This window comes from Triplophysa rosa, unplaced genomic scaffold (genome assembly GCF_024868665.1).
Source record: "Triplophysa rosa unplaced genomic scaffold, Trosa_1v2 scaffold392_ERROPOS45786+, whole genome shotgun sequence".
Classification (NCBI taxonomy): domain Eukaryota; kingdom Metazoa; phylum Chordata; class Actinopteri; order Cypriniformes; family Nemacheilidae; genus Triplophysa; species Triplophysa rosa.
Window position 1 is genome coordinate 40399 of NW_026634391.1, and position 26504 is coordinate 66902.

Sequence of the window (26504 nt, forward strand, 5' to 3'; positions counted from 1 at the left end):
TGTTCAAGTCTGTGTATTGAGACAAAATGTTCATCTATATAATTATATTTTTTGCACAATACATGTGATTTTACAATAACTTTACTACACTTTATTTACCTTTATTCTCTGTCTCTGTAGTAATGTCATCAGCCTGTACAGTAATAATGAGTTTGTGTGACTCTCTCTTGTAACTACAGCACTTCTGTTCGCTCTCTTCACTGGTATCCTCAATATACAGATTCATCAATACACTTCCTCATACTGGACTCTTATGGATCAGTAAAAACACACACACTCATTTTTTTATAATCATTTTCAGATTTTCTTTAAATGCTTTTTTATCTTTAATTGATCAGGGCATTTAAAACAAGATCTGAACATTTTTACACACATTTTTTCAAAGAATTGTTTATTAATTAAAAAACAAATTAGTTTATTTTTGTTCTCAAGTTTGTGCTGATCATGATACTAAAACTGAATCAGTATACAGCATGTATTAATGACTTTTTAAAACACTTCTGATCAAAAGAGTGAACCCTTCACTATAACCACACCCACATACATAATAATCTGCCACATCTTCACTTACTTCAGTGATATACAACAAACCACCACAGTTTCATTTCACTTTTCATTCATAATATACAGTAAATCTACATTCAATGTAAGACACCAGTGCTAAACATATCTGTAACATATATATATATATATATATATATACATATACATGTTACAGAATATATATATATATATATATACATATACATGTTACAGAATACAAACTCCTCTGTATTGTTTGAACTGTCAAAATGGAGACACAGATGACTTTACTCATGATTTTCACTGTAGTTTCAGGTAAATATACTTTCATTATGTTACAAAGTAAGAGAAAAAACTATCACCTTTTACTGCAAAAGCAAATATAACTTGATATATGATTTAACAGACTGTGGCAAGGTGGGCGTGGTTCAGCGAAGTCTGCAGCAGGAGAGAGAGTGAGGAGACGAGCGGTGAGTGAGTGGCGCTCGCACAAATAATGAACACCTGTGCCTTGTTCCAGTAACTGGCGTGGAGAGGCTTAAAAGCAGCAAGGCAGAGACAGTCTGGGAGAGAGACCGGAGCTGACGGCTGGAGGCGAGTGGCTTTGAGCGAGTGAGCAGAGGAATTAGAGCGGGAGGCTCTGACCTCAAGAAAGACTGTTCGTACACGGAAGTGGCGGTGTTTGATTTAGGCGCGTACAGCGCTTGTGTTATTTTGTTATAAAGTTCGTAGTCGTCAGCTCTACCCTGATTCCAGTCTCTTCCTTCCTGTTCCCTTGAAGTCTTGTTACACAGACTGAACTGTAATATATTTTATTAAAGTCTGATTAGAGAAAAATAAAATATAATTTCAGGTGCATTCAGGACGTTCTCGGGGTCACGTATAGGGGACCCCCAGACAGCAAGCTGACAGGTACAAACCATTGAATAAATGTAAAAAATGTTGATTTGTCAATGTTAATTAATGCTATTAATGATGCAATAATGTTGAATTTCAACAAACCACCATTACTGTGATCAGTGTTTGCTTTAGTTGGGCTCTTGACTCTGGATTTTCACGTGTCAATTCAATTTCCTCTTTCAATGTGCGCAATGTGTTTCTATAGTTACACTATAAGTAATACTAATATTCATACTTTCATGATTAATGCAAATTTCCTTTTTAAAAAAGTGGAAAGTACTGCGAGAAAATAAACAAAAAAATACTGACATGCATAGGCATCAACCAAGGCCTGGAAGGACCTGGAAGATTCCTGGTGGACGGGTCTGTTTTTGGGCCACGAGGGCCGGTGTAGTTATGCCACTGCAGGACGAAACGCAAATGCATGGGACGAAACGCAAATGCGAACAGAGAGATTAGATTTTAAACGTGAATGGGAATGACAGCAGCATTGTAGTTTGGTCCCCTGAAGGCCCTGTAATTGTTATGAGAATGTCCTAGTAAAGATCCCCTATATGTTCAGAGACTACCTGAATGTTCTGTGAAGGTCGACCAAATAACATCCCCACACCCTTTATAAAACTCCACATCGTGACCATCTCAGAACGTTCTGTTACAGGAAGTATCTGCTTCAGGTGTGTTTAGGGCTGAGGATCAGAAATGCGCATCTCTTGAACAAATACATTTAAACAAGATTTGGAACAACTCAAAGGTTAGTAAATGATGACAGGATTTTTTATTTTTGGGTGAACTATCCCTTAAACCCAGAGAAACACTGGCCATGCAGATGTAGATAATACAATGTAGATTGTTCATGCTCCACAAAAGTGCTTCAACTTGTTTCACCACAAGGAGGCGTCATTCCTCAGATGCTTATATAAGTCTGTGTGACCTCAGAATCTGACAACACAAAGAGAGAAAACATTCAAGTTTATCAGTGAAGTGTAAGTGAAGATGTCAAAACTAGTGATTATTATTCTTATCTTCACAGCACATTATTCTGGTAAGGATATTGTTTTATTATTGACACTATCTGTTTGACATCTTCAATATAGCCTATCAAATGATTAATGGATAAATCTGTTTTTCAGCATGTGAGGGAAAGGACAGTGTTGAACAGACTACAAGAGAAATGACTGCAAACGAAGGACATAAAGTTACTCTACAGTGCAATTTTTCTACCTCTGATACATCTCCATATCTTTTCTGGTACAAACAGCTGCCGAACACATCACCAACATTCATTCTGAGTGAATTTACATTTGGTAAAGGAACAACTGAGCCTGAATATCAGAAGAGATTTTCTGCAACACTGAACTCCACAACACAAACTGTGTCATTGATCATTGGTGATGTAGATGTGAGTGACTCTGCTGTGTATTACTGCGCTCTGAGGCCCACAGTCACTAAACACACTCAACACTCACACAAAAACACTGAGTGAACTTGACAAGTCTGGAAACATGTTATTCCTCAACATTAAACACATAACGCCTCTAAATAATCAAAGGAGACGGACAACCAGTGTTTGCTTTAATGATTTAAATCTATTAAAATACAGTCCCAACATTTCTGTCACAATCAGTTTGAAAGGTTTGATTTCATGTCACCCTGTGAACTCATCTGTCTTCTCATCTTCAATTCAACAAGATGGTTTATTATAGAGTATGTTGATTATACCTTATACAAAGTTAGATTTTAAAGCATAATAACACAGGTTTCAAATCCAACATATACCACATTATCACCACTAGGGGGAAACATCTCTTAAATATTTGGGTTGAGGCCGAGACATGAGAATATCAAGAGAAATGATTTAAAGACACACATCACATCAGATATTCTCTCTCTTTAACTCACAACAACAATGACAAAGTGGATGATTCTTGCTCTTTTCTTCACTGCTCAGATCTATACTGGTACCAACAAAGAGTGAATAAATTCCCCAAATACACACTGAACAGATTTGATACAGATAAAGAGGATTTACGTGTGTGTGACTCTGGTGTCTTAACACTTTTTACAGACACTATCTCAGAATCTGCTCTTTTCTTTAAGATAACAGTCAACATTGACAGCATTTTACAAAACCTTCACATGAATGCTTTGGTTTTTTTAACTTAAACTGAATTGTTTTCACCGGTTTAAAATGTTTAGAACCTTCTAATTCTGAAAAATCACATTCTGCTTATAAGGTTGAAAACATGCCAAACATTCAAGAAATACAAACAATTTACTCATCATTTTTGTTAAACATGAAATCAGTGTTGCAATAATGTGTAAAGTGTAGTTACATTTACATGGTTTTTATGACACTTATTTCATATTTTAGGATGCTTTTTCTTGTTCAGGTTAAGCATAAAAGGCAGTGCTAATTGTTTTATCCACAGAAGGTGGGACAGGTCAAATTACTTTCTAGAGATGAGTATGGCTGAACTTGTCATGGTTCTGCCCCACCTTGTCTTGCTTCTCTTGACCTAGTGGCAGAACCATGATAGAACCTCTTGTTTTATGTGGAGAGTGACGTTTTGTCCCTGTTGGTCTTCCACTCTCCAGTGTGGCGTCTCTGTTCCCGCCCTTTCGTCTCCTCGTTATTGTTTGTTAATTAGTTCATGTTCTCATGCTGGTTCATTGTTCTGTTGCGTTGTGTTTGTGTCATGTGGGTCCGGGTGAGTTACTGTTCTGTAGTTAGTTTAGTTTATTGTGGTTATGTCAAGTGTTGTTATTATTTCTAGTCTAGTTAGTCCCTGTCCTTGTTGCTATGTTTTGTTATGTTCCCCCACGTGGGTCTTTGTTTTGTATTTTTTAGTTATAATTAAAGTCTGTCTTGTTAACCCCTTACCCGCTGTCTGCACTTGGGTCCTCTGTCCTTGTCCTCACCACCAACGTTCATGACAGAACTAACATAATAATGTTTATTGTAATTAAGACTGTTGACATTGTTGACAATTTGGCCTCAAGGCATCAATCACATTATGATATTCTATGTAAACACATGCAGGAATTAGGAAGCTAGCGCTGATGGCTAGTGTTGTGTCTATAAATATAAAAAATAATCTCCTCAACAAAGTCTAAAACAAAACAAAAACATACTGTAGTTTGATGTGCTCTCCTTGTCAAGACTATCACAGTCAACATTGGGGTTTCTTTTAAACACCTCAGATATTTCCTCCTGTCGCTGAGGAGTCCGGTCACATGACAAAGAACGCTGATCCTGATTGATCCCCTTGTGTGCATTCAAAGTGCTGATTTGCTCGCAGATAGAACCTTATATCACCAAATTATAAATCGATTTTGTAGATAGAACCCTTTTGTTTTCTTAAAAATAGTCTTTATATAAAGTAGTTTTTTTAAATGTACACATGGCATAACGTTGTCACAGAATAAGAATATGTGAATAACTCAATTTTTGACAAAATTGTCAGATAGAACCTTTTATTCTAAGGCGACGATATGTTCAATGAGAAACAAAGTCAAAGAGGACCGGGACTTCAAACCACCTACCTGCCAATGTCATGCCCAAAGCACTAACTACTACACCCGTTTTGAGAATACTGCTGTCACATAGGGGTCCTCCTGTGTTCAATGAGAAGTAAGAAGGTGGACAGGGCTTTAAACCACCAACCTGCCTATCCCAAACCGAAGCAATGTGAAGGCAGGCAAGGTAGAAACGTTGCAGATCCTGCCCCTAAATTTTTCCAAACCCTTTCAAATATTATCCTGTCATGTGTAACATGTAGTGTGCGTGGGCTTGGAATTTTAGCATATCTGTGTAAATATGTATGATTGCTTTATGAGGCATACAGTGTTGCTTGTGAGCATGCATCAAACGAATTGTTTCTGGCAATATATGCATCCATGCAATACGTTTAACAGGGGGGTAGAAACGTGACAGTTATGAAAAACAGATCCTGTCCCAAAATTACCTCCAACCTGCTTTAAATATAATCCTGTCATGTGTAACATGTAGTGTGTGGCCTTGACAGTTTTGCATGTCTCTGTATATATGAATAAATGCTCGATGAGACAAACCGTGTTGCATGTGAGCAGGGATCAAACTTATTGTTTTTCACTATATGTGCATTCATGACAACTAAGAATGTTGCTGTGAGGGGAGTTTCTCCTATGTTCAATGAGAAACAAAGTCAAAGAGGACCGGGACTTCAAACCACCTACCTGCCAATGTCATGCCCAAAGCACTAACTACTACACCCGTTTTGAGAATACTGCTGTCACATAGGGGTCCTCCTGTGTTCAATGAGAAGTAAGAAGGTGGACAGGGCTTTAAACCACCAACCTGCCTATCCCAAACCGAAGCAATGTGAAGGCAGGCAAGGTAGAAAATTTAGGGGCAGGATCTGCAACGTTTCTACCTTGCCTGCCTTCACATTGCTTCGGTTTGGGATGGGCAGGTTGGTGGTTTAAAGCCCTGTCCACCTTCTTACTTCTCATTGAACACAGGAGGACCCCTATGTGACAGCAGTATTCTCAAAACGGGTGTAGTAGTTAGTGCTTTGGGCATGACATTGGCAGGTAGGTGGTTTGAAGTCCCGGTCCTCTTTGACTTTGTTTCTCATTGAACATAGGAGAAACTCCCCTCACAGCAACATTCTTAGTTGTCATGAATGCACATATAGTGAAAAACAATAAGTTTGATCCCTGCTCACATGCAACACGGTTTGTCTCATCGAGCATTTATTCATATTTACAGAGACATGCAAAACTGTCAAGGCCACACACTACATGTTACACATGACAGGATTATATTTAAAGCAGGTTGGAGGTAATTTTGGGACAGGATCTGTTTTTCATAACTGTCACGTTTCTACCCCCCTGTTAAACGTATTGCATGGATGCATATATTGCCAGAAACAATTCGTTTGATGCATGCTCACAAGCAACACTGTATGCCTCATAAAGCAATCATACATATTTACACAGATATGCTAAAATTCCAAGCCCACGCACACTACATGTTACACATGACAGGATAATATTTGAAAGGGTTTGGAAAAATTTAGGGGCAGGATCTGCAACGTTTCTACCTTGCCTGCCTTCACATTGCTTCGGTTTGGGATAGGCAGGTTGGTGGTTTAAAGCCCTGTCCACCTTCTTACTTCTCATTGAACACAGGAGGACCCCTATGTGACAGCAGTATTCTCAAAACGGGTGTAGTAGTTAGTGCTTTGGGCATGACATTGGCAGGTAGGTGGTTTGAAGTCCCGGTCCTCTTTGACTTTGTTTCTCATTGAACATAGGAGAAACTCCCCTCACAGCAACATTCTTAGTTGTCATGAATGCACATATAGTGAAAAACAATAAGTTTGATCCCTGCTCACATGCAACACGGTTTGTCTCATCGAGCATTTATTCATATTTACAGAGACATGCAAAACTGTCAAGGCCACACACTACATGTTACACATGACAGGATTATATTTAAAGCAGGTTGGAGGTAATTTTGGGACAGGATCTGTTTTTCATACCTGTCACGTTTCTACCCCCCTGTTAAACTTATTGCGTGGATGCATATATTGCCAGAAACAATTCGTTTGATGCATGCTCACAAGCAACACTGTATGCCTCATAAAGCAATCATACATATTTACACATATGCTAAAATTCCCAGCCCATGCACACTACATGTTTCACATGACAGGATTATATTTAAAAGGTGTTTGGAAAAATGTAGGGGCAGGATCTGCAACGTTTCTACCTTGCCTGCCTTCACATTGCTTCGGTTTGGGATGGGCAGGTTGGTGGTTTAAAGCCCTGTCCACCTTCTTACTTCTCATTGAACACAGGAGGACCCCTATGTGACAGCAGTATTCTCAAAACGGGTGTAGTAGTTAGTGCTTTGGGCATGACATTGGCAGGTAGGTGGTTTGAAGTCCCGGTCCTCTTTGACTTTGTTTCTCATTGAACATATCGATACCCTTAGAATTATAAGGTTTATCTGACATTTTGGTCAAAATTGAGTTATTCACATATTCTTTTCTGTGACAACTTATTTACATTATGCCATGTTTGTTTTTTAAATGTGTACATTTTAGGACTTTTTTAAGAAAACAAAAAGGTTCTATCTACAAAACGAATTATAATTTGGTGCTATAAGGTTCTATCTGCAACAGCCAATCAGCACTTTGAATGCACACAAGAGGACCAATCAGGATCAGCGTTCTTTGTCATGTGACCGGACTCCTCAGCGACAGGAGGAAATATCTGAGGTGTTTAAAAGAAACCCCAATGTTGACTGTGATAGTCTTGACAAGGAGAGCACATCAAACTACAGTATGTTTTTGTTTTGTTTTAGACTTTGTTGAGGAGATTATTTTTTATATTTATAGACACAACACTAGCCATCAGCGCTAGCTTCCTAATTCCTGCATGTGTTTACATAGAATATCATAATGTGATTGATGCCTTGAGGCCAAATTGTCAACAATGTCAACAGTCTTAATTACAATAAACATTATTATGTTAGTTCTGTCATGAACGTTGGTGGTGAGGACAAGGACAGAGGACCCAAGTGCAGACAGCGGGTAAGGGGTTAACAAGACAGACTTTAATTATAACTAAAAAATACAAAACAAAGACCCACGTGGGGGAACATAACAAAACATAGCAACAAGGACAGGGACTAACTAGACTAGAAATAATAACAACACTTGACATAACCACAATAAACTAAACTAACTACAGAACAGTAACTCACCCGGACCCACATGACACAAACACAACGCAACAGAACAATGAACCAGCATGAGAACATGAACTAATTAACAAACAATAACGAGGAGACGAAAGGGCGGGAACAGAGACGCCACACTGGAGAGTGGAAGACCAACAGGGACAAAACGTCACTCTCCACATAAAACAAGAGGTTCTATCATGGTTCTGCCACTAGGTCAAGAGAAGCAAGACAAGGTGGGGCAGAACCATGACAAGTTCAGCCATACTCATCTCTAGAAAGTAATTTGACCTGTCCCACCTTCTGTGGATAAAACAATTAGCACTGCCTTTTATGCTTAACCTGAACAAGAAAAAGCATCCTAAAATATGAAATAAGTGTCATAAAAACCATGTAAATGTAACTACACTTTACACATTATTGNTGCCAGATTCACTGCTGTCATCACCAAAGAGAAAGAAACTCGTGTGTATCTGGAGATCTCCTCTGTTTCTCTAACAGACTCTGATCTGTATTACTGCGCCCTGATGCCCACAGTGACACAAAACACAACAACACTGAACAAAAACCTCACACACAACATCTGCATCACACATATATAACTTCTTTTGACACACTGTTTTCCTGCTACAACACTTTTATTCAAGCTTGTGAACTATTCATTTGTTATTATTTAATGTCTGTTATGTACATTTTACTCATTTCCACGTGTTATGAAAACTGCAGTCACAAAAGTGAGTTACTCTATAACAATTATCAGAAAGTGAGACAGAGCAGTTCTATATTAAAAGTATCGTTTCATTTAAATAAAAATTTGTTTTAAAGTATTGATACATTGGATCTGAAGTGATTTGGATTAAAAATATTAAATTGGTGTCACATCACAGTGATATTTGGGTGTATAATTTTAAAGGGTTAACTTAAAAATGAATATCAATCATTATTTACCTGAATTTGTGCCATATAATTCTTTTTTTATCAGAGAGCAAAGATGAAGAATTGACTGAGAGATTTAATGCAAATCACAATCTGTCCTCACTGTCAGTTTTGTTTAATAATTCAGATTTGACACGTGTCTCAAACACACTGTGGATGTGCTGACAGAGCTTTTAGTGGATTCAGAGCTTAAATCATTCTGTTAAAAATTCAGATTAATACTAAAAATCATTTACAGATCATGAAATCACCTTGTGAAGTATTGAGGGTTTACATGTTTAGTGATTTCACTTGTCATCCACAAGGGGTCAGCATTGATCTCTCCATATATGACATGTATGATTAGATCATACAGTATGATAAACTACATGCAAGAAGAGCTCTGTGTAATTGTCAAAGCAGATAAAATGACATTTATCTCATAGATCAGCTATGTTTGGATGGGGTTTGATTTCTCTGTTTTTCATGGCACATTATTATGGTAAACACCTAAAAACTTTTTCTGAACACTTTATGCCTGCCTAGATTTACTTTATTAATAGGTTAACCAACAATTAACATGAATTGTTTGGATTTTTCATTGTGCTGGTGACAAAACAATGAGTTGAACACAGTTAAAAAATATTTCAATTGTTTCAACAGTTAATAGTCTGGAGGTCTTTGCACATTGAGTATGAAACTGTCATTCGAACTTTCCGCATGTTAAAAAATAATACAACATCACGTTGTGTCAATCAAAAAACAGACCTCCTCTAAACACACTTCCCCTCCTAACCGGGGGGAGGGGGTCCGAGGGTTCCTGAGGCTGTTCGTAAATGTGTTCTGGAAGTTTCACATGAGAAATAACTGAAATAGTTTCCAAGGATAACAAAACTCGAGGATGGTGGAATATGGGTGTAAAAAGCGGGAGACTCCCGGCCGGGAATCAAACCCCTGATGTTTGTTTATTAATATAATGTTTTACAGACTGAGCTACAGGAACACTTCTGTTGTTTTCATGTTCAGTGTCAGGATTGAGGTGCAGAGAACCCAAGCGCAGGCAGACGTGAAGGGGTTAACAAATATTTATTGAAAAAAAGACAGAAACAAAAACACCCACAATGGGGAAAAAACTAAACTGAGAAAAAACAACAACCATAAAACAAAAACTTCCCACGAGGGGGACAAGACAGAACACGATCAAAATACAAGAATAAACTAAACAATTACCAACACTTTACGGGGAGCAGGAACAGAACGAACAAGGCACACAAGGAACGAAGTACACGCATTACAGACATAGTACTGAGTACAATCCACACGCACAAGACAAAGAAACAAGAGGGTATATATAGGAAAGACAAACGAGGGATAACGACACAGGGCAGGTGTGGGTAATGAAACACTCAGGGAAGGATAACAAGGAAACGAGATGGCGGGAACAGAGACGAGACACTGGAGAGAACGTATATTATTGTCAAAAGGACAACAATATGTTTCTCTCCACACATAACCAAAGATTTTGTCATGGCTCTGCTACAGGACCAAGAAAAACATGACTAAATGAAGCAGAGCCATGACAGTTCAGTGTCAGATGTTGTGGAGAAGTGTAATGATGTGAATGTTCATGATTCTCTGTGCTCTGCTTCTGTTATTCCTCATCAAAAGTAAGTGAAGTTTACTTTACTTTTTAATTGCACAAGTGATGTAATAAAATTGGAGCTTTATATTATGTTTAGATTTCATTATTTTTTATTATTATTAAAATATTTCAAATATGTAATTTTATGCTTGATTTTCAGGTGACACATTTGCACAGTCAATAACATCATTACAAAAGAAAACATTTGCATCTGAGGGAGAAAAAGTCTCTGTCTCCTGTGAATATGGTGGAGCTGTAGATAACCTCCACTGGTATCTTCAGTTTCCCAGATCTAAGCCAGAGTTTCTGCTTTGGATTTATCCACACGGAACCACAAGTGACCTAAAGTTGATAAAAGCAAAACTCTTGTGAGTCTGGAGATCTTTCCTGCTGAAGTAACAGATTCTGCACTTTACTTCTGCGCACTGAAGCCCACAATGACAGAAAACTCATGAACACTGTACAAAAACCCCCTGAACACTAAATCTCTATAGATAATATCATTTAAGTCTATTCATGTGAATCAGTGAAGAAGAAATCAAATGAAATCAAACACTGAAGTGAAACAGACAATAAAGTGAGTCGAGGACAACAGCACAGAGTTTACAGCTGCTGTCTACATCACACAAACACAGAAAACACAAGTTAACAATGTCAAATATACAGTATATATTCAGTTGTTTATTTACATTTCAAAGCAGTGGAGACATAATGTCACAGTTGCAAGTGGTAAATAACCTTGCAGACAAATCAACTTTTGTCACACATGCACACACGCATGAACGCAAGCACACGCACAGAATATATGAAATCTGACTTGAAGAATTTTACTCTCTTATTTTGGCTTTTTAAACTCAGGTAAGTAAAAGAGATTAAAGGGATTTATGAGCATCAGAAGGACTTCACATCAAATCCTGAAGAGGGCGCAGTTCACACAAACTGCTGACACAAACTCCTCCCTTCCATTTTCATCTCATTTGTTATTGTAAACTCACTCAATACGAACCATATCTCAACTCATTGGATGATTTATTTGTCCTTCATGTTTCAGTCAGCACATAAAATGAATACCCTGATGATGTTGGTGATTTTGGTATTGATTTGTTATGGTAAGTTTAGCAAGTTTGTAATTTCTGAAGTACTTCAGGTTTCATATCATCATTATGGGTTATAAATGTATTGCTGTCTTTCTTCAGAGTGTCGTGGAGAAGAGAAAGTTGATCAGCCAGACAAACAAATCACTGAATCTGAAGGAGGATCAGTAACTTTACACTGTAAATACAAAACAGCTTCATCTCAGCCAGATCTCTTCTGGTACATTCAGAGAGTAAATGACTTTCCTAAAGACATCCTGAGGAGAAGTAAATATGGAGGAGATAATGGCAGTGAGTTTCAGGAGAGATTTCAGTCTGAAGTGAAGTCAGATTCAGTTCCTCTGATCATTCAGGATGTGTGTGTGAGTGACTCTGCTGTGTATTACTGCGCTCTGAAGCCCACAGTCACTAAACACACTCAACACTCACACAAAAACACTCAGTCTTATGACAATATCATCCAAAACAAACAATCTTACACTCTTACATTTTCATCACTTGGTGCTTTAATATTTTGAATATTTTATGGTATGTGCATTAAATAATCTTTTATTTAACACGCAAGAATGAATGAACTTTGAATTCCAAACCCGCTTGTCCTCTTCAGGGTCACATGAGGACTGAAGTCTCTTCCAGCATCTCGAGCTGCAGAGAAGTAACAGAAGAAACATTCAGTCCACTGCAGACCAGCTACAGATATACACACACATATTTACTCTCACACACTGTTTTAGAGTACACTTACACGACAACAATGAAGTAGAACATGTTAAAGTGTTTGTTTGCATTTTAATAAAGTTCCACATACAGCAACGTTGTATTTACACGTATCTGAGAGTAAAAATGGGTCCTTTACCATAGTGGATATATATATACAGGCATTCCTGGTCATTTTGAAAATGTGTTAATGTTGTTGGATCTCTAATATTCATCATGTTCGCACTTTAGATAAAAGCATCCAGTATGAATATAATTAAGTGATTTCCTGAATAATCATAAACATTGTTACAAAACCTTTAATGTAAACTACAGCACTGTTAAATCATGTTAAATCAAAATATGAAAAGAAGAAGAGTCACAGCATCATGTGACAGACAGCAGGAAGTTTCATGTGACTTTATGTGTGAGGTGCAGAGACTGACAGTAACACAAATCTACAGCTCACATCACACACAACATCAACACACATGATCTGACTTCACAAACATGAACACACACCTGCTTCTCATCTTCATCATCATTTCAGGTCAAATATGTACTGTATAATGACAATAGTTATAAAACATACAGGATAATAATAATATAATTCATGTTAAAATAATATAATTTTATAATTGTGTTCAAGTTGAATATTCTTGTTTGTTTGTTTTAGGTGTGATGACTGCAGATCAGATCGGTCCAAATAAAGAATCAATAATCATAAAGAAAGAACAGGAGACTGTGATCTTGAGCTGTTCATATGACACCAGCAGCAGTTATGTTACACTTAACTGGTCCAGACAATATCCAAACAGAGAACTTCAGTATTTAATCTGGAAAGATGCTCGGTCACGGAGTGGAACTGGTACTCCTTCTGATCCTCGGTTTAGTTCGACTACATCACGCACATCCACTGAACTCATTATTAATGATGTGACTCTGTCAGATTCAGCTCTATATTACTGTGCTCTGGAGCCCAGTGATACAAAAAGCCTGAGAGTCTTTACAAAAACTCTAACACACATTTATTGTTTTGAAAATCAGCAATCAAATAGTAGCAAACCACAGAAATAAACCACAAAGCCTGATAACGACAGGAATCAAAACACCTGCTGAACATTAAATACAGACTCATGAAGTAAAGGGTTAATAAAGAATCTACAGTAAGAGTTTATTCATATTCACATGTGTATTACTGTATACCGACTATAATAATGGTTAATTGTAATGGTGAAGACATAATGAATATAAATCACATTGACAGTTACAGGTGATGTTTGTGATATTTTTATATCTTGCCATAAAATTGCATTATACAATATCATAAAGAAGTTAAAAAAAAGTTTATGACCAAATTTAATTCCTCACAGCCCCATAAACAAAGATTGATACTGACTGAAAGTAAACATTATTAATAATAAATAATATAGAAAAGAGGAATATGACCTTTAAATATTTTGTAATGTCAAAAATAAAGGGTGCAATGCACTTGTTATTGTTTATCCCCTGCATCTAAACTCCTCCCTTTCTATTGATTTGCTATTATGTATATGAAAGTGTTGAAGAATAAACTTCTCTCACAGATTCATCATTTGCTTGAAAACCACTTTAAGATCTTTAAGAAAAAAACTATGCAACTTTGGCTAGACATGTTGATATGTGCATTATACTTAATCTTGGTAAACATAATGTTCATTTTTATTGAACAGTGCTATTTTTATTATTATTCAGACTTAATTATTAAACTCTGTGTTTTCAGATCAGAGGATAAACTACACAGTCACTAAAACACACTTAACACTCACACAAACATTGAGCTCTGCTTTTTTATTTCTGTTTCACTTTTATGATCATTGTGTATCACTGGCTTTATACTTCCATATACTGCAGAATAAAATATAAATACAAACATGAACAGGGACATGTTTTATATGAAAAAAATGACACAATATGATTCTTTACATGTGTATCTTTACACAACGTATAACTGACATTTCCCACAAAATCTGTGAATCAGGATACGGTCAATGATGAAAGTGTTTGGGTTCTGATGTCACTGGCCACACCCACACTATTCAGAAACAGCAGATCATCTCTTCACTGCAGTTATCTATAAAACTAATGTTTATAAACCTCCAACAAACTCACACTGTAGTAAAACCTCATAAGACTGTCATCATAAACTATTAAACAAACTCAATCTGATGCATTAAGATGGAGAGATATCTAGTGATTCTCATAACAATATCAGGTAAACACCATTAATACTGTAGACAACACATTTAATATATCTAAATGATTTAAAATAGGATCAAATGATGCTTTTGACAAAATGTTTTAAATGTACTGATGTGTTCAGTTTTACTTTAGGTGGATTTGCTAACAGCATTGGTCCACAGGACAAGGACACTAATATATTCAAGAAAGAAGGAGAGCTTGTGACATTAACCTGCACATATCATACAAGAAGCAGCGATGTTATGCTTTCCTGGTACAGAGCAGATTTCAACAAAGAACCTCAATATTTACTGAGAAAAGGTGCTGGATCATGGAGTGATAGTGAGGATACACCGGACCACCGATTTAAGACCACTACATCAGATACATCTACTGAACTCATTATTGAAAGTGTGACTCTGTCAGATTCAGCTCTATATTATTGTGCCCAGTGATATAAAATGCCTGAAAGGCTTCACAAAAACTCACTCGCCAAATTCTCATTTCATTAAACCACAAAGTAAACTGAATGTGTTTAAACGCCTGCTGAACAAAACGCGTGTAGTGATGAGGAAATGAGAAAGCTGTGAAATCATTTGTATTGAGTGTGCATGTCATGCAGTAAAAGAGGGTTAACCCTATAAGGGTCATTTTTCCAAAGAATTGTTTATTAATTAAAAAACAAATTGCTTTATTTTTTGTTCGCATGTGCTGATCATGATACCACAATTGAATCAGTGTACAGCATGTATTAATGACTTTTTAAAACACTTCTGATCAAAAGAGTGAACACTTCACTATAACCACACCCACATACATAATAATCTGCCACATCTTCACTTCCTTCAGTGATATACAACAAACCACCACAGTTTCATTTCACTTTTCATTCACAATATACAGTAAATCTACATTCAATGTAAGACACAGTGCTAAACATATATTTATATACACATGTTACAGAAGACAAACTCCTCTGTATTGTCTGGACTGTCAAAATGGAGACACAGATGACTTTACTCGTGATTTTCACTGTAGTTTCAGGTAAATATACTTTCATTATGTTAGAAAGTAAGAGATCACATTTTACTGCAAAGCAATTATCACTTGATATGATTTAACAGACTGAACTGTAATATATTGTATTAAAGTCTGATTACAGAAAAATAAAATATAATTTCAGGTGCATTCGCTGATAGAATCGGAGCAGAAGGAGATAATAATATAATGAGAAATGAAGGAGAATCTGTGACACGGAGCTGCACACATGAAATATCCGGCAGTTATGATACACTTTGGTACAGACAGTATCCTGACAGAGGACCTCAGCATTTCTCATATCAATCTAAACTCACTATTAAGAGTGTTTCTCTGTCAGATTCAGCTCTATATTACTGTGCTCTGAGACCTGCAGCCCAGTGATACAAAAAGCCTGAGAGTCTTTACAAAAACTCACATCAAACCACTATTATTGTGTGTAAACCACAGCTCAGGAAATAAGGGGATGTGGAGACACCTGTGAATTTGGCTTTAAGAGACTGTTTTAAATATATAATCTTTTAACATGTATATGCTATTTAAACTGTCAAAATGTCTCAGGATTTCAATTCAGAATTCTTTGATAATAATATTGTTTATTAATATTTCTGGCAAATGACCCTGAAGGGAAAGATAAATAAAGCTCTAAACACATGTGATGAATCTGCAGCTGTCAATGTCAAGATGAGAAGTTAAACCCTGTGTCAAGTGAACTTATAAATTGATTCATTAAATTATGTTTATTACTATATAGTTTTACACGCATACATTTGAAGTGTAATCATTTGTACGTCACATCCAGTTATTCAGTCAAAATATTGGTAGTGAAAAACATTTCCAGTTTGTTCATTGGTAGCGGGGAATGCCAGTAACCAAACCCACATTACAAACACACGTGAGAACTTCAAACTGTTTTGTGCGCACTGTTCCAATATGGCAGACGACCTACGAATAGCAGCCCAAAAAAACAACTGCCAATGCGGCATCTAGTTATACATATCAATAGAAAAGCCCAAACTGACCAAACAAACTGATGTAGTCGCAGAGCAGAAGTGCAATGGTGTTATTGCAGTGTTATCACCATCATTTTGCAAAGAGGTTTGTCTGTCACGTGTATTTTTGAGCTCAGTTTTATCAAGAGTTATCACTGTTTTGAAAGCAGTTCTGCTTACCGCTGGGCAGGCTTTATATTCTCCCTCATCTCCCTCTCCTAGTTCCTAATCTCCTCTCTGCGCGTCAGTGCTTCTATGACCACGACCATAATCAGCCTCAGCCACGGGACCTGATGAAGGTCCGGCTGCTGCATAAAACCTGTGTTATTTTTGACACACATGCGGCACTGCTGCAATCTCACAAAGGCCAGGGAGTTGTGTGATTGGTCCAGCCGAATGTCTTTTAAAAAAGAAACCAATGGGCTGCTGATTAAGTGTCTCATGGGCTGGTCTACCTGTTTTTTTTACAAACGTATTGGGTTGCCATAAAGATGTAAGCCACAAATCAATTTACCAGGTTAAAAACAGTATATGAGATGCATTGGCCCAAAAAGTGTGTCGGTCTACCAGGAAAATGCCCAGCATGCCCGATTACCAGTCCAGCCCTGACTGTGCCATGAGGCCCACAGTGACAGCAAACACAACACAAAACATAAATTAATATCTGTCTATTTATTTTAGCATTGTGTTTTGTATGCCTTATTCATCCTATACTTTATGCAATATATAAGACAGACAGACAGACATGATAATAGTCTAAAAGGTATTGAAAGATGACGTTTCATGAACATAATAAAACGTTCCTGTGTTCTCAGATGTATTTGGTGTGATTTAAAAATAACACAAATACTCATAACAACTCTGATAACAAGCAATCATTCAATGTTAAAAACTGCTGATTTGTCAATGTTAATTTCATTGATAAGCTTATCTTTTTATTTTCCAACGGACAAGTTTTGCTATTGAAATGCTATTGCAAGCATTGAAAGAAGAATTAACTTATTGAAGAGACAAGAGCTCAACTAAAGCAAACAATGATCACAACAATGGTGGTTTAATGAACTTTCAACATTTTTCAACTAGCGGGTGCAAATGTGATATTGATTCAATGCCATTAACATTGACAAATCAACCATTTTTAACATCGATTCAATGGTTTTCATCAGAGAGAGCATTTAAATGGTCACTGCTCCTTTGAATGTCATTGTTTAGAAAAGCATCTGCTAAATGAGTAAATGAAATGTACCATTAAAGATGCAGTAAAAGTACCTTAAACGAAAATATACAATAAAATAATAGGCCTGATATTTCTGAGATCCCAAATTCCTACTTCTGTATTTCTAAATGAGTAATATGAACATGTTTTGTCATTATACATATTTTGAGGTTCCGCTCTCATGTTATGTCATGCATTCTGACTTCTTTACACTGTTAAACATGTTGACTTCTCATGCTTAACATGGTCAACTTGTTAAAAAACGAGTTGGACGTATGGCGTAGTATTTGATACACGGTATATAAACGGTGGATATAACGCTGGATTTGGAAATCGTTTGAAACTGATAGATGTCGCGGTCCCAGTGCTAAAAGATGCCGGACATGAACTGCACGCGGTAAGTCAAACTAAGTTATACGTCTGTGTTTTGTTGGCAATCGGCTTGTCCGTGCATAATGTACAAAACACAAAGGGAAGATGTGATGTGTGTTGCTTGCTCGTGCTGTAGTTCCCACTCTCCCCACTAGTCCCACCTCTAGCAGCTCGTGTTTTTCCTGAAATAATCGCACAGCTGTATCTCTCTTTTATAAATTTGATCAAACTAAATACTCTTCGAAGATGCGAAGTATGCAATACTACTGTATAGGCACTTACGATTAATATGAGATTGGCAGAAACTGCCTGTGATATGCGATCTTTAACACATGTTTACTAAAACCCACATACGATCACAAAGAGTTATGATGATAATAATAGAGCACATTTCTAGTGAGCATATTAATAATAATAGCAGTAATATCAATGCTTACAAACAGCATCTATTTAAATAAGAAAAGACATCTGTGCTGTGATAGAGAAAGAGATGTCTTACAGAAAGTAAGTTAACCTTTGAATTGAAAGTATAAAGGAGAATTCATTAAAACATCGCTTATTTTTTACTTTTGGAACTTCAGGCAAATGGAAAGTGTTTAAAGATGCACTTGATGTAATCATGGAAATAATCCAGCAGATGGCAGACTTCAGCTAAAAATGAGGAATCTTAAACAGGCCTGTAAGGGGTGGACAATAAATACACACACTAGAGCTTCTAGAATTTTGTTTAGTGATGCACGATATTGGATTTTTGCTGATATCCGATATGCCAATAATTTCCACCTCAATTAAGCCGATAGCCGATGCCGATATATGCTGTCTATCCACCGGGCGTTTTTCCTGTAGTATAAGTAGTACTTAAAATTACTGTAGTATACTATAGTAAACTGCAGTAAAATTCTTAGATACTAGTGTTTTTTAACTTTACTATAGTATACAGTGATTATTAATTCACTACAAGGGCACTACAATTTTAAAAAGCAAATACTATAGTACACCACAGTATTTTTTGTCTGAGTGTTCGATTTAAAGGGACTTTTATTTTGACGGGTCTTCGGGAAGACTTTTGTTTGCAGATAGCTTCACTCAAACAGTAAAACGATCGTAAAATAAACTCACAGAGCAACTGTTACAGTTATTGCACGTAACTGCAACAAAATGATAATCATCACAAAAGTATAAGTAAAAAGAAATCATTTATTAACAATCTATTATTTTATGAATTAAATTCAACAAGTCGATCTCATCATGGCCCCATGGGAGAGGAAAGGACAACAGGTCCGCGAAGAACCGACGATGGAGAAGTTCACGACCAAAAGGACACCTGCCACAGTACCCCTTCCTGCAGGAAAACAGGAAAACAACAAAAGAACCTTGCCCCTTCCTCTCGTGATTTTCACATTAACAGGCAATATAAACACTCATCATAACCCATCTCCACCAGGTGTCCCCAATTTAACAGAAAAAAACCCCTCAACACACTAACAAGACACGGTTATGGCAAGCCGAATTAGCTTTTAATCATTCTCAGGATATGCATTTTTGATATCAACAATTCAATTTTTACTAGTAAAAATTATCATTCTTGATATCAACAATGGAATTTCTACTAGTAACAATTGCTGTTTTTGATATAAGTAATTACATTTTCACTAGTAAAAATGTGAATTCTTGATATCAGCAATGACGTCATCACTCGCAGAAATGTACATTCATGATATCAAAAATTGAATTTCAACTAGTAAAAAATGTAATTCTTGATATCTGTAATTGCATTTTTACTAGTTAAATATCACAATAGGCTGCCATTCAAATTCAATTTCAGATATCAGTAATTCGTTTCTTACATGTTAAAAATCTTATTTCAGATATCAGAAATGCAATTCTTACTAGTAAAAAACATAATTTTTGATATCAACAATTGTGTGGTTACTAGTGGCAATGTCTATTCTTGATATCAACAATTGAATTACTACATGTAAAAATGCCAATTTCTGATATCAGTAATTACATTTTCACTAGTGACAATGTTAATTCTTGATATCAACAATGCGATTGTTACTAGTTAGAAAGCCATTTTAGATATCTACAATTACTCTCAGATTTATTGATATCAGAAATCTATTTCCTGATATCAGAAATACCAAATGCAACATGTTAAAATTCATTTGCAGATATCAAGAATGAGCATTTCAACTAGTAAAAATTGGATTCTTGATATCAGAAATTGACATTTTTACATGTAAGAAAGTAATTATTGATATCAAAAATTATATTTTTACTAGTAAGAAATACATTGTTGATATGTGTATTAGGAATTTTAACTAGTAAAAAACAAATTTTTGATATCTATAATTAGATTTATATAGCTTTGGCGCCATTTTAACATTTAAACATGTAGTTGTTGATATCAACAATGAATTTATCACTAGTTAAAATGCAAATTTTTGATATCAGGAATTGAATTTCTACTAGTAACAATGGCTATTTTTGATATCAGTATTACATTTCCACTAGTAAAAATACGAATTCTTGATATCAAAAATGACGTCATCACTCGCATTTATATGTTCATGATATCAATAATATAATTTTGACTAGTAAAAAACATAATTATTGATATCTGTAACTGAAATCTTACATGTAACAACGAATTAAGTACGTTTTAAAATCTAATTTTCACTAGTGAAAATGGTCATTTCTGATATCATGAATTCCTTTTCGGATATGCGCATAATAATAAAGAATGCTCATAAATATTCAAATAAGTGTTTTTAAGCCTCAATCCAGTTCATTGGCTAGCAGAGTTGCTTGCAATGCAGTTAGGCTGGAAATGGCGAACGAGGTTTTAAGACAAATTGAAAGGCATTGTTTTGCCATTGAAAGAGCATACCATCATGGTTTTTGTGGTCCAAGACATTTACATGCAATGGATGCATGTATAAGAAATGTATCAAGAGTGGCCAATCAATTAAGACCAGAGACTGTGGATGAACTGAAAGACTCTTTGGTCCACCTAAAAGGGATTTTGCTGGTGCAATTTGAACAGCAAGACCAGGCCTACTTTGCTGGGCGAATATATTCAGGTGAGTAAAAGTGTTGTTCTGGAAAATCTGTTTAGGTATGTAAGATCAAATTAAATGTAATTGATTTATGCATTTTTTATTTAATTGTAATCTTTAGCCTATATGCAACTTTTTCGTGTTGTACTCTCTTATTATGGTTACTCTCTTATTGTCATATTCAACAAATGTAGAATTTGTGCTGTCAAAGATAACGCGTTAACCATGCAATTAATTTGTTCAGATAAGCACGTAAAAAAATATGTGACGAAATTAACGCAGCATCCGTTTTTCTGTCACCATTTGCTAACGTATACAGCATGATCACGCTCTTGCTCGTGCAAAGACTTTTAAACAATTTTAACACGATTTGAAAAGGTTACTTTGTCGTGTCCAGTATTGATAGACAGCTAGCCGTGCAGCATGGCTCCGTTTTACGGAGAACTTCAGCTGTCTGTAAATCTATGTCAGACAGCGCACCAGAATTAGGGTTTCTTTCGTGCTTGAATGAACAAAAACACACAATATTATGTCATAAAGTCCATTTAGTCGAGTATCTTCGTAAGTACATACTTCTACGACTAAAATAAAGTGGTAAATTAATATATAGAGTTGTGACAATGTGGAACACGTTAGATCTGCGTCTAGCAGCAGCTCTTAGAGGCTGTGTCCACCGAGGCGTTTACGCCTGCAGCCGGCGTGTTTTTTCAATTGTTTTCAACGGAAACGCTGCGCTTTAAAAAAAAGCCATCAGTTGACGTTTTTTTCCGCGCTCAGCGCTGGTGCTATGCGTTTTTCCAACAATCAGCGCCGGCGTTCGACCGGGCGCCCAGAGTTGAAAAATGCTCAAATTTGGGCAGAACGCTGCACCTGCAGCGGGCGTTTTCAACCGAGCTCCTGCCGTTTTCAGCCGCGTAAATGCGAGTCGGTGGACACAGCCCCTTAAAGGTGCCGCACTCTTCTAAACTGTTGCTATGACTCCTGACCCTAATTTTAATCAACGAACAAAAGAAATAAGAATTCAAAATGTGTTTTGTGGCTTTAATCAAAATTCTCCTGTATTTTATGTCAAATTTAGCGGTCAAGAGACTGTGAAGTGCTTAAGAAATTTCAATTTCTGTATGTTTCCTATATGTTAGACAGGTAAAGGCACAGATATGAAATTATAATGGGCTCGTTAAGATTATTTAAAGTTCACTTAAATTAAGAGTTTTTTAAACCGTAATAAATGTTAAAATTGATAGCTCTCAATTAAACTTAAATGTCGAATAATATTACAATTAAGAAGAAATACTTTTATAGATACAGTAGTAGGAGTACTGATATCAGTAGAGATGCAGGTTTTCATGCATAAAAAGAAGGCCTTAAAGAAATATAAAAATAGACTGTCTTTATGTTGTTTCTACATTAATTCTGAGATGAAATGTGAAATTATTAGAATCTACAAGTATATTTTAAAACATTAATGTCGTGTGAAATTAATTGTGATTAATGGCAATTCATTTCCCAAAAAAATAGCGATTAATTATAAAAACATTTTTGACAGACAGCGCTAGTTGTAATGTATGGAGGGATACAATTAGTGCATTTAAATGACTGTCAGAGGGAATTTTCTGCTCATGCCTTCTCTCTTATATGAGAACTCTACCCCAAACGGAACTTTCATTTCTTTTTACACTTATTTGTGCATAACATTTAATTGATTATACTTTTATAAAATCACTTCCAGTTTGGAAAAATTGTCTCAATGCATCTTGGGCACCTATCCCTTTGACCAAAAGTTGTAGGCAGTGTGCTGTTGTTTGAGGACTTTGAAAAGTGAATCATAATTTAGAATAATCGCAATTAGTTCAATTAACTTGATTTCAAGTTTCAAAGCTCTGTTTCTCTCTTTGCTAATTCTTGCATCATTAGCACAACCTGTAATTTTTGTTTATTTGTTCTTCGTTTTCTTTTGTCTTAGGTGTACGTGGAAGACCTAAAATGAATATATCCAAACAGCAAATTGAGTTTCTTATGAAACAGGGACACACCATTAAACAGATGGCAAAGATGCTGTGCTGCTCTTCTTCATATCTGTACAGAAAAACAAAATCATTTGGAATCCCTACACGAAAACTACAAGGACAAGTGATGGATGCGGAGCTCATAGAGCAAGTCAGAAGACTTCACAGTCTCTATCCCAATACGGGTAGTGAGGTATGTTTAAAGGCAAAGGAAATGTAAATTGATTTATTGTTTTCTGAGGTGCACATATTGTGTTAGTAGGATTCTTACATGAAAACCTACATCATATAAAAATGAGAGACCTCTCTATTTAAGCAATAAGCCCAAAGAAGCAGTGGGTTACAGTGGATTTTTAACAGCTAAGGGGCGTTGTTAGGCACGATGTGAAGCGGAGTGCCTATCCTTCGCTTTTATAAAATGCTGTGTGACCCACTGCTTCGAAGGGCTTATTGCTTTTATACAGTTATTCCATTTGTGCAAGTGATACTTAGGCTATATAATGCAAACAGCAGTTATAAATCTGGGTATTTTAAAACGGCTTAGAACAGTTCTCAGAATCAAGGACCAGATCTGACCATTTTATTACCTGATTTTAGCTCCTGATTTAAACACTGTTTCCACTGTTGAATGCGATTGAATATACTTCTATATTCTATATAAAAATGCCTTATTTCTAGCAATCTTAGAGTAGTATTTTTGCTATTTTAAAGAATGGATCATTATTGTCTGTATGCACACAGTGGTACAAACAACGATATTTGTCTAGCAGCTCTTCTTCAAGATTCATAAATATCAGTATAAACAACAGTATATAAATTGCAGAGTATACATTGGAGAGGCAATGACAAAATGTATATGTGCTGTGTCTTACATACAGGTACAGCATATGATAAAATAAAAACAATGAATTACAAAAGTTATTTTGGCACCATGGTTACAATAAAACCTACTTTCGAGGATAAAATATTTTGATCAAATACATTGTTTTTAAGTACAGTTAGTGCATATTTCATAAGATAAGGAAAATTGTATTTCTCTACTTATTAATTATTAGATCATGAGGGGACTGCTTCGTGCTGATGGGTTGTTTGTCCAGCGACGTAGGGTCCGTGAAACCCTAACACAAATAGATCCAGCTGCGGCTGCACGCAGGTGGAGTAGTGCCATTGCCAGGAGAGTTTACCATGTGCCTCATCCCAACAGTCTATGGCACATAGATGGAAATATGCGGCTAATTAGGTAACATCATTTTTATGCACTTTAAGTATGTTTGTTCATTCTTTTTTTTTTTAAATTAACGTAGTGCTTTATTTAATACAAGGTGGGGTTTTGTTGTACACGGAGCCATTGATGGGAAATCCCGCCTCATAACCTACTTGACCTGCAACACAAACAACCGTGCCTCCACTGTGCTGACCCAGTTTGTGAAGGCAACATGTCTTTATGGTCTTCCTTCTCGAGTACGATCTGACCATGGTGGGGAAAATTCGCTAATCGCCCTCTTCATGAATCTTGTGCAAGGTGTGGAACGGAGAAGTCACATTACAGGAGAATCTGTTCATAATCAGCGCATTGAGCGGCTCTGGAGAGATGTTTTCCTGCATGTGCTCCAGTCTTTCTACAACTTATTTTACACTCTAGAGGATTCTGAGCTCCTTGATCCAGCTGATGATGTTCACAAGACCTCCCTGCAAATTGTTTTCCTGCCGGAAATTCAGAAGAGTCTGGATCAGTTCAGAAATGGTTGGAATCACCACAAAATAAGAACAGAGAACAACAAAACACCTGTCCAAATATGGACCGCAGGAATTCTTACCAACATGGAAACAAACTGCAGAGCCATCAACAACGTTTTTGGTGAGGATCCCTATAGCACACAAACTCTAGAAGATGCGTTGGCACAACATGGCATAAACAACTTTCCTGTGTACGACGATGATGTTCATTTTCCAGCTGTAGTCCTGGAGGAACCCAGAATCAATCTGAGCCACCAGCATCAGCAAAACATCATGCGGACAATTGAAGCCATCCCAGATGTGACCGCTAAGTATCAGACCTGCTGCAGAGAAATTGCAGATACATTACAGAATGCCTGAAATCAACTTGATAAAGCATGTTTGTTGTCCATATTACACTCCACTGTGTTTGAAATTATGTGTTCAAAATAACATTTGGAGAAATAAATGTGGAAGTTAGGATTTCTTAGTGAAGAGAATAAAAAAGTCCCCGTACATCTCTTTAAATCTGCTGTCTTTAATTAAACAGTTATTTTACTTTCATACTTGTAAATATTTTATGTTTAGATGTTTTAGGCTTGTGATGGTGAAATTAAGAATACTCTAATTTGGCAAGGTGAGAGCCACAAAATAACAATGTACTAATCGTGCTCAAATAGCTTAACTCTTTCCCCGCCATTGACAAGTTATGTCGTCATTTAAAAATCAACCGTTCCCTGCCAAAGACGAGTTATTACGGCAATCGGTGTTTGTAATGTTGTACAGCAGGTGGCGTTGTTACACACCTTTGGAAAAAGTACAGAATCTCTGAACCTAGAACGCACATATTTTATCTGTTTTTATCCTTGTTCTGAGTCTAATCATGGTGTAGTCTTTGACTACAATTTTTTTATTATCTCGGCTGTTTAATAAAAGTGATGCATTTTTGAAGAAACCTGCCCACATATATATCGGTGACAATTGGCCCGATCTGAGATCAAATTTCTGCTAGCCATGTAAAAGTTTATGGAGATGCTGGCTCTTAAACGCCTTCGCACTACGGCTGTGCTGTGGCAGTGTGTGACATTATACGCTAGCAACAACAAGCTAATATATGGAGCAGCGAACACCATGAGCGAGCAACAACATCCGCGATTTAGAGGTATTTTACAACAGCTATGTCAACAAGTTCTACCGCTGTTTGCAATATATGCCCAGTAAATGTTCCGAGGGGTGGTGATAAAACTTTGAATTATACTACAAATTTAATTGAGATTTCATCCCAAAGAGCACGTTATAAACATACGTTATAAAGAGATTTTGTTTCTATTTATTTAGGGATGTGCGAGACCAGTCGTCTAGTCGTTTAAACGGTACAGCTCC

The 26504-nt window shown here is 36.4% G+C and overlaps 2 protein-coding genes across 2 annotated transcripts in view; both read left to right on the forward strand.

Annotated features, from left to right (window-relative positions):
• The window catches only part of LOC130550668 (uncharacterized), a 38202-nt gene extending 25203 nt beyond the window's left edge, over window positions 1-12999 (forward strand). The window contains exons 3-5 of the mRNA XM_057328171.1: window positions 11761-11818; window positions 11906-12165; window positions 12411-12999. Coding sequence (XP_057184154.1) covers window positions 11761-11818; window positions 11906-12165; window positions 12411-12566 — 474 coding nt within the window. The 3' untranslated portion in view covers window positions 12567-12999. The remainder of the gene's footprint in view (window positions 1-11760; window positions 11819-11905; window positions 12166-12410) is intronic.
• A 7996-nt stretch (window positions 13000-20995) lies between these two features.
• Window positions 20996-26090, forward strand: LOC130550667 (uncharacterized). The gene is made up of 4 exons (XM_057328170.1): window positions 20996-21423; window positions 23363-23598; window positions 24461-24645; window positions 24728-26090. The coding sequence occupies exons 1-4, from the start codon at window positions 21084-21086 to the stop codon at window positions 25500-25502; spliced, it is 1536 nt and encodes a 511-aa protein (XP_057184153.1). The 5' UTR covers window positions 20996-21083; the 3' UTR covers window positions 25503-26090.
• The last annotated feature ends 414 nt before the right edge of the window (window positions 26091-26504 follow it).

Excerpts from the sequence above, each read along its gene's own strand:
- LOC130550667 (XM_057328170.1), top strand. The coding sequence starts at position 21,084 with ATGCTCATAAATATTCAAATAAGTGTTTTTAAGCCTCAATCCAGTTCA. Across the intron at positions 23,599-24,460 it reads ATCCCAATACGGGTAGTGAG|ATCATGAGGGGACTGCTTCG; the intron begins GTATGTTTAAAG and ends ATTAATTATTAG. Across the intron at positions 24,646-24,727 it reads GGAAATATGCGGCTAATTAG|GTGGGGTTTTGTTGTACACG; the intron begins GTAACATCATTT and ends ATTTAATACAAG.